The 14,130-nt window shown below is 34.8% G+C and overlaps 1 protein-coding gene across 1 annotated transcript in view; it reads left to right on the top strand.

The window, feature by feature from the left end:
• Window positions 1-4,278: 4,278 nt before the first annotated feature.
• LOC118198539 (uncharacterized) overlaps window positions 4,279-14,130 on the top strand; it is a 24,052-nt gene continuing 14,200 nt past the window's right edge. Inside the window, exon 1 of the mRNA XM_035370238.2 lies at window positions 4,279-4,432. Within this exon, the coding sequence (XP_035226129.1) occupies window positions 4,388-4,432 (45 nt within the window). The 5' untranslated portion in view covers window positions 4,279-4,387. The remainder of the gene's footprint in view (window positions 4,433-14,130) is intronic.

Below are 14,130 nucleotides of genomic sequence, written 5' to 3'. Positions count from 1 at the left end.
TCCACTATCCTTCCTCTGTCGAACTCGGTTACTTGATCAAACGATGATCGCTGTTTACTACGAGGCATAATTGATCTTTTTATTTTTATTTATTTATTTATTTTTTTTGAAAAAACCACAAGAAAAACACAATTGCCGAACTTGAAATCGTCGAAATTTCCAAGCCTTAAATAGCGCTTTGAAATAGCGTTGAAATTCTAATCATTTGCATATCTCACCTCTGCTAATGCATGTTGTAAATTCCATGTTATTTGCATGCTTCCTTCAGGGTGTTTCATTTACGGTAGCCAGCAGTGTACTTTCATAAAGAAGTATTTTCTTCCTACTCATTGCTGGACTTCACAGTGTAATTGAACAGTACATCAGGAGGTCTGCTGTTCTAATCCCGACGAGAGCACTGCACATTTCTTACGTCTCCTGCAATTAGTAAAATAGCATCTCTTACAAAACTGCCTGATGAATTCTGATGCTTAAAATGAAAAGTCTGAGAGTAATAGGTAAATCTGCATAATCATTTTTAACTTCCGATATTTGTTTTCATAGCTTGTCAAATGCTGATAATGCTTTTCGTACCAATGAACAATAAAAACAAATTTAAAAAAAAATTGGAAAGCTATCAGATTTTATATTACGCCCAAAAGAGCGTTTTTTAACGTTATGTGTGTTACTTTTATTTATTAAATATCAGGTTTTTCGCATTTAAACCATAAAATTCAATTCAACAACAATATCACAAAATAATTTAAAAAGAGCATATCTTTAAAATTTCCAATAAACAGTCTCACGTGCTGGAGATTTTTTTTTTTTCCCCCTTCAAACTATGAAGTAGATAATAAAACAGATTCCAGATTTGGGCTTCAAGATGCTCATATTCGAGTGAAGGACTACATTATTCAATCTAGGCAACATTGTTTTTTCACAGCGCGAGAAAAACATACATTCATGCAGATTCTTCATTAGTTTAATGTCTTTATATATAATGCTGAGCTCTAATATTTAGTGGCAACAATTTGAAAAGTGAAATGCCATTTATAGTGAACTGGCATATTGCCCCTTTTGGCTAAAATAATAAGGTATGAAGGAGGAAGATTGGAATACACAGCGTGGGGAATCAAATTCCGCTAACTCATGAGCGACAAAAACCTATGAAATGCTCTTTGTCCAATAGATACATAGCATATTCATTGATCTACTCAGTGCTTTCCACTAATGTACACTTACGACTAGAGTTCGTAAGAATATTATTTGTATCTGGCTTAGAATTTGATTCTGAAATATCTAAGGTCCAAAGAAAATTAAGAGAATGTCAAATTCTTTTGCCTTAGGCAAAAGTTGCATTCATTTGAAAGAAAAGTCTGGGAAGGGGTGGAGAATATTCAGGAAATATGCATACATGATCAGAAGGTTTTCAACGGAACGTTCTATGTATAACTTCGTAGGAAAAACATGTTCGTTTTTATTTTTCTCTGTTAGATTAAAGTGACCACATTTTCATTGAGACAAAGCGGAACAAATATAATGAAATGAGAATTATAATTTAGTTATGAAAGCAGACCAATAATTCAAAAAAATATTTTTTATTGTATAGATTCATATACTTGTCTAGAAATATACAAAAATATATTGATCATTAACTATTGGTACCTATAAAAATATTTGTAAAAAACAATAATTTGAATATTATATTTTTAAATTAATTTAATATTTCATTTAACAAAAATTATGGTTTTCTTTCACGGTTATATTTTTTATCCGAGTGAATACTTTGCAATAGATTCGGATCATTTATTAAAATGTCGTGAAATTTCTCACATGGATAGGTCAAATTATATTTTAGGCTTAATACAGATTTCAAAGTTTTAATGTTCAACTGCGTTTTATCAATTGCCCATATTTTGTTGATACTAGAAAAAACACGTTTTGTTGCTTCATTTGTTCCTGGAAGGGACAGTGCGTGTTCTACAATTTTCTTCAAAATATTTTCGTAAGGAATATTATTCTGTTTAAAATGAAGGAATAACTCCGTCCTTTTTTTTTTTTTTTTGTCTATTTCCACATTTGCAGACAACCAACATTTAATTTTTTCATCAGAAACGTATCTTTTGACCAATGACACCTCATCAAAAAGATAATTTTCGCAAATATTTTTTTTTCTGAAAATGGTTGCTAATATATTAAAAAGATTTTTCCACATATTCCCATAAAATCTCCTTTTTTAATATCACCCAATGAATGTTTTTTATATCCTCGAATTGAACTGTCCGTTCTTCAAGATATTCCAAGCAGTTATTATAATAAAAATTTCTGACTTCTTTCAGAAAATCAGGTCGTTTGATATGGCACCTTGTTCTTCCAACCGAGTGATGTCCTTTCGAATAACTAAAGGAACGTAATCGTTATCAATTCTTTCTCGCAATTTTGTTTTTAAATTATTGATTTCATTTGACACTTCCGTAATTGAAATTTTGTCTCCTTCAATAACTTTCACAGCATTGTGAAATAATGTAGCTTGTTTGTGGATGAACGGAAGACAAATTTGTGATGTGTCATTTTCAAAAAACAGCTGCAATATTCTTGGACATTTATCTTGTGATAAAAAGTGTGATTTTAATGGTTCGTATATTTTTAAAATATTTTCTACAGCTGGTAAAAGAGTTAGTCATCGTGTTTTGCTGTTATCAAAAATTCTTTTATATTCGATTTCTGCGCTTTTACAAAAATCCTTCAAGCTTTCGGCACGCACAGTATAGATATATATAAATACGAATAAATGTTTGCAATAATATTTTCAACATCCACTGGAAGTAAGTCAAGTGCTGTTTGAATAGTACTGTGTAGAATGTGCGCTGCACAACCTGCCCCAATAATTTATTGGTTCAAATGTTCGTTAAGTTTCGTAAAAACGTTATTGATGCCTCTTCTAGCTTTTCGAGCAAAATTTGCATTAGTGTTATCCACAGAATAGGCAATAATTTTATTGTTCAAATTATTCTTTTTTTATAATAGTACTTATTGAATTAAAAATTATTTGTGAAGTTTCACCCGGCAGCCGCCCAGACGGTATAGTGGTTAGAGGAGCCTGACTGCGATACCGAAAAGCGTGGGTTCGAATCCCGGAGAAGGCATGGTTGTAACTGTTCGTCCATTCATAGGAGACAATGGTGGCCCACCTATTAGGTGTCTCTATAATAAAGAGACCACCACATCTGGCCTTAGTATAGATTAATGGACTCTGTTACAAAACTGTAACTGTTAACAATCTGTCATAGGAAAAAAACAAAAGTTTCACCTGGTAATAAAGCAAAATCTAATATTGCAATTTTAATTCCTGTTTCTGGATCAAAAAGTCTAACAATTGTGGGAAATAATTTTAAATCTTTGTGGTTGGAAGCATCATAATATATGGATATAAATGTGTATTTAAATCTAATCCTTTCTGCAATTGTGAAAAAACATTACAAATATTATTTGCTTCGGTTTTTGTCCTTACACATGCAAATTTTTTGTTGTACAACGTTTTGATCATTTGCGAAGTACACTCAATTGATCTGAAACATTGATTGTGGTTTATGATGTGGAAAGCAAATAGCCCTTCAGCTAATGCTAGCCGTTCCTCCGTTAAGAATGCATATTCCTTGACGAGGCTTAACGACAATAAATCGAACACCACCGAGTAAATCTAACTCGTTACATCGCCTAATTTAGTTCACTCTGCATGCATTTTATGTGTTTTTTTTATTTCTTTATATTCACCATTATAATTAATTAATAATTGTTAATTTAAAAAGCGGGACATTTTTAAAAATCGTTGGGACGTGGGACAGTCCTCCAAAAAGCGGGACGTGTGGTCACTTTATATTAGATAGAAGTTTAATACAGAATACTGAAATTCTACTTTCAGAATAAATATTCTATTTCAGAATATATGTTATATTCATAATTCTGAGTTCAGAATAATTGGAAAGCAAAATGTTAAAGAAGAAAAGCGCTAATTTTTTTGTTTCTTTTTTAATTATTAATACATGAGAAGATAAATCGAACAATAAATGTACGGTGACCTTCTAAATACTCATTTTGAACTCGAGCGGTCAACCATCTTGAAATGATTACTTCGAAGTGTGCGATTTTACATTCAACTCACGCTAGATCGTCTGTTGTCTGGTCAGATTACGATGTCATTTAAACCTGTTCTTAGAAGTCTAAATAAAAATGTAACTGAAACAGACTGTTTTAATATCAGGGGTCAGCGGTCTTTTACGTTAGTTTGAAGGTCAGCTGAGGGCAGAATCAAGCATGTCGCTAGGTGGCGTTTCTAATTATATTTTCTCTTCTTTTTCTTTTTATTAAACTCAAGGTAGGTTCCGAAGGTGAAGGTAGACTATTCAAGATGTCTAAGTACGGAGCATTATGTAGTGTATTTATAATGATAGTGGTAAGTCTGTAAATATTCTTCTTAAGTATATTACTCGTATTTTTATTTATGTTGCCTTCAGAACATATTTATAACAAATTAAAATGTCATTAAATTGTTGTCAGCGTTTGATCTTTATATATCTTTGATCTTTATATATGCAGGCTATTTAGCATTTTATTGATGTACCACTAGCGATCCAAAGAATCGAGTATTTTGAAACTATAATCTGATTTCATGCTTTCGTAAATTTTAAAGTGCAAAATTGCGCTGAAATTTTTAAGTAAAGTATCAAATATTTTAAACAATGATAAGAAACGGTAATCATTCTTTTTATTTCGAAGATATACTTCTATATAATGCAATAGCTCTAACAGATTTAATAATTTTAGGGTAAACTTTTACTTCCTCCTTCCTGAACTTGAAATAAGTTTGACCAGTATTGCATGGTAAATACTAAGGACTTAAACGCTATTTTTTAAGGGGGGGGAAGGTTAAAATATCTGAACAGACTTTATATTACGGAAAAAGTTTTTTTTAACGTTTTGTTTATTATCTTTATTTATTAAATATCATGTTCTTCGCACTTAAACCGTAAAATTCAATTCAACAGCAATATCGCAAAATAATTTAAAAAGAGCGCATCTTTAGAATTTCCGATACACAATCTCTCGACCTGGAGATTAATCCCCCTCCTCTGTGCAGTGTTGCTATTTCTCGCTTTGAAATCGTTGAGTTTGTTAATCAAAAATTCGTTAAAGTTTTACAAAATATGAAATAGATAATAAAACAAATTCCCAATTTGGTCTTCCATATGCCCATATCCGGGTGGCGGATTACGTTATTCAAAATTTCATAGCTCTAGGTACCGTTGTTTTATCACAGTGCGAGAAACATGCATACATTTATGCAGATTATTTAATTTCTTTAAATATAATATAGGGCGATAATATTTGGTGGCAACAATATGAAAAGTGGTTCAACGCACTTAAGGGGACATATGACATAAAAATTTTCAATTTTGGGTTAGAAAAAATAAGGTAGCCTCAGACAATTCCAAAAATATGTAATTTATCCATGTTTGGAAATTTTAAGACCAAAATCTTTCATTAAAAAATGTAAGCAAACACTATCAAGCCCACCAGTTGAGAAAGGACAGATGTCTTATGTGGCAACAATAAAGCAATATCAGCTGGTAAAAAGTATGTTCATAAAACATTCTTTGTTAGAACCTGCTTTACTAGGTGAGACTCTTTGAAGTCTCTTTGACAAAAAAACTACTGTCAAATCGCATTCATGGAAGAAGTCAAAACCCACCGCTCAACCGGTATGATGACGCTGCCATGCCGCAGAGCCCTGCTCGAATCTCGGAGAAGGCATTGATGTTTGTAAATGTATAGTGTCCATGCGGCATGGAAGCACCCGAAATATGCGTCGAGCCAAAAGTTCTCTCGAGAGGTGGGTGGTAGGGAAAGAAGGATGGACGACCTTCGGACCCGTCCGCCCCTGCGGTGTTCTCCATCAAAATTGGGGCGGAACTGAGCTAAATCGCACTGTCACCTGTAAGGTACTCAAGGCTGTTCCAACGACAGGTACTTCGTTTGCTGTTATACGTCAGACAAGTTGTAGAGACATTAGGTTTTTTTGGGAGGGGGGTTAGAGGGAGAGATGAAAAATTAGCAATCGCCTTCGCCGGGAATCGAACCACGGACCTCTGGAATACCGGCCCAGCGTGCAGAACCACTACACCACGAAGGCACGCTAGGAAAGTGGGAGAAATACCTTACTCAACGCGACAACTCAAAACTCGAATGAAAGTTTTAATAATTGCATCTGGAACGCATACCCAAAACTGTTTTTGTGAGTGTTATCACATTAAAATTAGGTTTATTAGATGCAGTAATATGTTTTAATGATAGTGTAGAAAGTAGCAATGAGTAATGGAATTATTGGGAATACAATCAGGGTTTTATACGGTAAAGTTTCTGCGAAAATAGATTGCGATAGAATTCGTGAGGCTCGTCTCGCTTACCAAAAGCTTTCTAAAATGGATAGAAAGAAATATAAGTTAATAAAACAAAAATAACTAAATGCAGAAATTCTAGTTCAAGATGATTAAGGTGTAAGAAAATGTTAAAATGATTTTTTTTTATAAATTATTAGTGTTTAAATTGTTTTTTCAGTTTTTCTCAAAACGTTTTTTTTTTTTTTTTTTTTTAAACTTTCGGTGCACTTTTCTTGAAAACTATTCAGCCTAGAAGGTTTAAATTTTCCACAGTTGTTTATCTTAACTATTTCTTTGAAACTAACTAAGCAGGATATAAAATTTATGATCATTAGTTTTGGATTTATTAATAGTTTAATACCATTTTTTTCTATGATTTTCAAAACATTTTACTAATTTATTTTAATATTTTTCGTTTTAAGTAAAATGTAAAATACTGCTTATTATTCTTAAATGATTTGTTTTTAACCATCATGCAAAATTTGAAGGAGTTTGATGCAGTATTTGTTAAGAAAAGTGTACCAAACTAGCACACTATCACAGAAGATTCGTCAAAAGTAAGAGAAAGTAAACAATTGGTTTTTAAAGACATGAAGCTTTAAATTTACACATTATGTGTTTTATATAATCTACAAGCTGTCTATTTTAAAGGGAAAAAAAAAAAAAAAAAAAAAAGGAATTTAGAGTATACGTTTATTTTGAAAATCGTAATAACCATTGTCCCGAAATAGTTGCATTTTGCCAGTCGATATGTCACATGTCCCCTTCTGGGTAGTTTTCAACGCAAAATGCCAAAACGAAATTAAAAGCCCATCTGGGCAAAATTGCCTCTTTAGGCTTAAAATAATAATAATAATAATGTATATGTATTCCCGATTAGTGTACGATCTAACTAAACAGACTAGTAAAAAAAAAAAAAAAAAAAACTTGTTTTTTATATTTTTCATTTTCATGTTCTTCAGTTTGTAGTAATACGGAGAATAATGCCTTGAAATTTCTTCGCATTCGAAACAATACTGAATTGTTTTAGTAGTATGTGAGGAAAACTAAAATAATGCTGAGAAATTACGCAAGGCTTTCTAACTTCTCAGAAAAGGCGGGGGGGGGAGGATAATTGTTCTCTCGGAAATCTAAAAAATTGTTATTTTGCCACTTAAGAAAGTACTAGGAGAATGCTTCTTTTATCCATCATAGATTGGCGTTTTCCTTGACTTGAATTGGCCGACTCCGTAGAATGGTCTTGATAGTAGGAAACAATGGAGACAATAAATCTGCAAATAAAAGTACCGCAATATAATAAGATAGTAAGATTTTTGCTCAAAGAAACCCAAACTTCTCTGTTCTAAATGCGGTATCATGCCTAATATTACAAATATACTTTAACTTCGTTTGCATTATAATACAAACTATGATGTCACTTTAAAATTTCTTTTATCGATAGTTCGCTAGTATTTCCTGATATCCAAATTTCAGTATTGATTGTTTGTGTATTGCTTGAATTGAATGCAAATTTCAGTATTGATTCTGAGGTGTATTGCTGTCACCTCAGAAGCCATGGTTCAGTTTTACCCGAATGCGAAAAACTTCTGTGCCGCACAGACGGCATAGTGGTTGGGGAGTCTGACTGCGATAGCGAAGCGCCTGGGTTCGAATGTCGGAGAAGGCATGGATGTAATTGTCTGCCCCTTCTTAGGACGCAAAGGTGGCCCACCTATTAGGTGCCTCCATAATAAAGAGACCACCAAATCTGGCCTTAGGAGTGGCCGATGCCAACATAGGCAAAGTCCCGCCATAAAAAAATAAATAAATAAATAAATAAAAAAGTACTGCCCTTATTTATTCCAATTTGCATTACTATCCTGAAAAATAAGAATATGGTTGCAGAAAAGTATATTCTTTGATATAATGAAAACTATTACGTATAAATTTTGTTCTTATAACGAAAAACAATTTGTTACCAATAGAATCATAAAATATTAAGCATTAAGGTCAATTAACCATTAAACAATATAAGCACGTACTTAGAGCACCATTGCCGGTTTTGCCATGGTGCAGGTGAATGGAGAGAAGGAATGGAAAAAAAATCTAGCGTAAAATATATGCGGGGGTACTAAATGTTGTAAGTGCTTAAAGCTTCTAAAAGTCTTAATCCGGCCCTGCATTCCACTGATTATAACAAAATATATTAAATAGCAAACAATTAAAATAATATATATATATATATATATATATATATATATATATATGCGTATATAATAATTTATCGAAATTATATAGTATATATATATATAATTAAAGACATACGCGTTTCGGCGAAACGCGTAATGGGGTTAGCTTGATTCGACGTTCAAATAAATGAAATTTCCCTTGAAAATCCAGTTTGGAAGTCGAGTTGGGCTAATTTACCATTTTCCGCTTACCTTTTTTATCTGATTCTGTTTTTTTAATGTTTTACATGTTTAATGGTTTGATTTTCATATGTATTAATTTTTTAAAACGTGTTGAACTTTTTGGAGCAACAGCTCTTGGTAACTTTTAGGCGAGCTTACTACATTTTTTTATAATTAAAGACATATATATATACCCAGTAGTGGGTATCTCCTTATTGGCTGGCACTCGCCAGTTCCAACGAACACGACTTGCATTTTGTTGCTTCCCTTTCAAAAACATGCAAAATGGACTACCGCAAGAACTCTTTAGCAATGTTACATACCATATGTTTGTCTTTAAGAAATTATATTATCAAAATGCTATAGAATTAAAAAATAATCTCACTGGCATATTGCATTTTTAAAAAATTCATCGTATTAAGCAGATGTTAGATTGCACAGTACAGCTTATTTGCGCATATTTTTTTAGAAAATACCAATGTTTCATTCTTGTTACTTCCCGTTTCTGCGCCTGCCATTTTTATTAATAAAGCTCTTAAAGAAAATCACCAGAGATAAGAATATATTAACATACAGAAAACCTTTCTTTGATCGCTTTTCTTGTTGATGTTACTAATGCTAATTTGTCTGACCTATAGTCTGCCCAAGCCCACGAAAAACATGGCAAGGAGCGCAAGATACGCCTACCATTTGCAACAGCCTTCAGCATCTTACAGGTGACAGTGCGATTTAGTTCAGTTTCGCCCCCAAGCACCCCGGGTTTCACACCCCTTCTCTTCTTATACCTACAACCTCTCGAGAGGACTTTTGGGCTCGCCGCATATTCAGAGTGCTCCCATGCCGCGCGGACACTATACATTTGCAAACATCCATGCCTTCTCCGGGATTCGAACCCGGGCCTTTCGGCACGGCAGTCAGCAACGCTAACCACTACACCTGTTGGGTGGCTTTGATCGCTTTTAAAACAAGTAAATGGATCATTGTCATTACGTTCTATTTCTCCACGAGAAAGAAACGCTTTTTATTTTATATTAGACCCAGAGTACATTTTTGGTCTCCGGCAAGGCAACACTATAAAAAAGTCCAACATCAAAAACACATGATGGATGATATAAACTCAGTGGCATAGAGAGCGGTATTTTTCATATGAAATGTAGGGATCATATGGATTTATCTGAGCAGAAAGCCTAAATGAGATTTATTGGGTTACAGAAAGTTCTCTGGCTAAGGAACGGGATGTCTTCGTGGAGAGCTAAATTTATCTGCGAATGGTTTAAGATTTTGAACTGGCACATATTTACGTTACGAGAGGAGCAATAGCTTGCATTCCTATCATGCATGTGGGAAAACAACGTTACATACCCTACGTATGCAAAAGGTAAGCTCAAAGCGATGCCAGGTCCGGTGCGGCAGAATTTTGAGGCGCAAAGTTTTTAGAGATTTAAAAGGCAATTTTTTTTTTTTTTTTTTTTTAATTTAGGAGGGCATCGGGCAGCGGAAGTTAGGACTCGAATAAATCGCACCAGGCGGCAAGCCAAGCGCTGGCTTTAGGTAAGCCATATACGGCAGCCAGGTCGTTGTTTGGGATGTCATTGCAAACCGAACTACCAGTATTCAACCATCTTTATCCTTTCTGTTATCGGTGAACTAAATATCACCAGATACTGAACTCAGGAGAGAATTGTTTTTACACGAAACAGAGGCGTTACAAAGAGTTCAATAGCTTTACTTTCTGACTATGCCTTGTAGAAACATTAGGTTATTTAGAAGAAGGAGACATGGAAAATAAGCAGTGCCCTCCGTGGGATCTCTCGAAATACGCGCCCAGTGTGCTAACCGTTACACTACGAAGGCATGCTCAAAGGAGGAAGAAAATACCTTATATACTCCCTCTTTTAAAAGGCGACTGGAGGTTAATCGACCCAGTCGCCAAATCCCGGTGTTAAAGAATCATCATCCACCAGCTTTTAGTTCGGGCGCCGCTGTAGAATCATTAGGATATTTTGAATCAGGAGACGTAAAAAATGAGCAATGCCCTCGCCGGGACTCAAACCTGGACCTCTCGAAATACGCGCCAAGTGCGCTAACCGTTACACCATGAAGGTGTGCTGGAAGGAGGGAGAAAATACCTTATAGCCTTATCTACTCCATTAAAACTTTTGAGTGGAAAATATCAATGACAATTAAATGAACATCTTAATGACGTGGAACAACAATGAATTCCTCGATAAGAGAGAAATAGTTCCGCAGAAAAGGAAACCGAGATGTGGAACAGTCGCTTTGAACTTTTATACAATTTTGTTCTAAAATATGTTCTCCAAAACGAAATTACAAATATTGTAACTATAGAATTAGAATAACCCTCATGCTGTTTAAATATTAGGTATACTGTGAGAGAAGTTTTTCTATATATAAATCGATTAAAAGGTCTTAATTCATTCCTAAAAATGAGTATTTTGTATTTAGTAAATGTGGTACTGTCTAGAGAAGAGCAACTGGAGTAATGAAACAAACTTCTAGAATGTCATCGAGGATTATGCTAAGAGAAAGAAAAAAGAAATAAAATGTTAGATTAGAGTTTTATTTTGAAATTAACACGGAGCTTTTATTTATTTCCCTATATGTCGTTCTGTCATTTTATAGATTTGATTTTTTGATGTGCATTAAGTGGGGCGGCAAATGGCCCTCCTCGGGCTGCAAAAGTTTAAGCTATGCCACTCAGAAAGCTGCTTTGTGTTAGGAAATAACATAATATTTTTAAAAATCTCACGTGAAAGTGATTATATAAAACAGTCGTTCTAATCTATAGATGTTTTTCTTCGGAAGTGGGGGGGCAGGGGAGGGGAGCAAGGAAAAAATAAGAAAGAAAGAAAATCTGAAAGGATTTGGATTTTAACGTAGCAGCAGAGGATTTGTATGGTCTTCACTGAGCTTCGCAGGTTACAAATTTGCTCTCGGACTCAGTCATGCTAATGCAATTTTTTGTCTTTATTATTAAGCTTTGCTTTCTTCGCATTTGTAACAAAATCAAGAAGAAAATCACAGAATGTTTAAAAACAGCATATACTTGGAATTACTAGAGTGTTAGTCTCGTTAGAGTCCTTATATATATATATATATATATATTATATTCCTCGTATTATTTCTTTGAAAACTAGGCGCTTGAGCGTACAGCCGCCTAAAAGAGTTATCATAAAAGAGTATGTAATGATTTTAACGAGTCCATCTTGTGTTCATTTCATAAAAAATAGTTAATATTCATAATTAGATATATCATGATTTAAATAGATTTTTATTTAAATCAATCAGATTAAAAAATAGGAAGATATTTTAAGTCCAAAGGGGCAACTTTGGCCAGAAGGGCTATTAATTTCGTTTTGGCATTTTTCGTTGATTCGACGAACAGTCACCTGATCACAAACCGGCCAGAGTTGTTATGAACATCTCTTGCTAAGTGTTGATGATAACCATATTTGAAATTAATCCATAAATGCATAATTTCATTGCCCAAAAGCGTTAGGTTATCTGCCTAAGGGCTAAGCTGCCTTCGTTGAGGATTTTCTGTTGACTCGTGTTCGTGTTACATACGGGGTAAAACACGAAAATCATGTATGCTGTTAATCCTTTCATTTAGCTTGAACTACTAGTGATCGCGTTCTTAATCTCTCGGCCGTTGGCGAGGTTTCTAAAAAAATGCTATATTTAAAATTGGGCATTACCTCTAGAGAGGACGATTCAGAACTAGAGGAACAAACTTCTAAGAGAGATAGGGTACATCTAGACGACTCGGAGTTCCATAGCAATGCAGGACAGGAATTGCAATCTTAACGCGATAGGGGGTTGTTAGGGGCTGTCGCAGGAAAACCGTTGACAGGCCTTTCGGTCGTTTTGATAGCCACGAAGATGCGCAATTTCTAAACACCCAGTGCATCCCAAAATGCCCGAGTTTCCATGTCTTAACGCCACGTTACGGTAGCACACTTGGCACGTATTAGAGAAGTCCAGGTACGAGCCGGCGAGGGCAGTGCTCATTTTTCGTCTCCTACTTTAAAAACCCTAATGACTCTACAGTGTCTCTCGAACTAAAAGGTGGTGGATGATTGAGTCCTCACCACCAGGATTAGGCGACTGGATCCTCAAGGTATTTTCTCCCTCCTTTCTGCATGTTTTCGTGGTATAACGGTAGCACACTCGGCACATATTCGATAGGTCCAGATACGAGTCCCGGTGAGGGCATTGCTCATTTTTCATGTCTCCTACATCAAAAATCCTAATGGCTCTACAGTGGCACTCGAACTAAAAGGTGGCGGATGGTGATTCTTCACCACCAGGATTTGCGATTGTGTTCCCTAATCCCAGTCGTGCTTTACGAAATGTCCCTTCATCATCAGGAAAGCCAGGACTTATTTTCATGATCTTTAAATGTCAGTTTGCGATCACGATGTATTCATATTTTCAATCCTAGCACCTCTGCGGCTGGCTGTGGACAGGTTTCCTGCGACAGTCCCTAATCCTACCTATCTCATTAGGATTGCATTTCTGACCCTGCACTGCTATGGGGTTCCGGGTCGTCTTGGTGGATCCTACCCCTTCTTGAAATTCGTTCCTCTTGAAGTCTTGAATCATCCTGTATAATGACATCAGTAATCTGTCAAACTACAGTGTATCTACGAATAACTCTAAAATATAAAAACATTGTTACATGAATATACGGTATTTACTTGCGTAATAGTTGCAGCTCCGTTTTGAAGCAGAAAAAATCGTCAAAAGTGTATAATATTGTGTAGTAGATTTCCCAGCATAATAGTCGCATCTAGACTTTCACAATGAAAAATTGCCCCCCCCCCCAAAAAAAAAGTGTGACTATGGCGCGAGTAAATACGGTATTCACCTAAAACGATTTCGCCTGCTGCCGAGTTACTGTTTCACTTTTCTACTCGCTTTCGCGCGAGTTCTCAAGGAAGCAAAGAAGAAAGATGAAAGTGTTAGCAGACAACCTGATTTAAATTGCTTTTAAAGTGTTTTTTTTTTTTTTTTTTCTCCAATCGGGTTACATTATTTATGCTTAATTTTAGCGATCATAAATACTCCGACTTATTATTAGATTGTAATTACTAAGCCGATCCTCTTTTCGATTCCGCAAACTATGTCTCGAAATAAAATATAATCAACCAGACTGGCTCATTAACATTCGCAAAACTAGTCACCCCATGGTAAATTCCAGTCGTTCAAGGTCAGTAAGGCAATATGCGAAAAATCTGTTAATCGCCCAGACAATTTGTTCTTCATTTCTTCCATCCTGGACAAATTTTTTTCCTCTCCCT

The sequence above is a fragment of the Stegodyphus dumicola genome, chromosome 9 (assembly GCF_044657685.1).
Source record: "Stegodyphus dumicola isolate Sdum_Otavi_A_Nest chromosome 9, ASM4465768v1".
In the NCBI taxonomy this organism is placed as follows: Eukaryota; Metazoa; Arthropoda; class Arachnida; order Araneae; family Eresidae; genus Stegodyphus; species Stegodyphus dumicola.
This window is presented reverse-complemented; position numbering and strand designations above follow the sequence as displayed.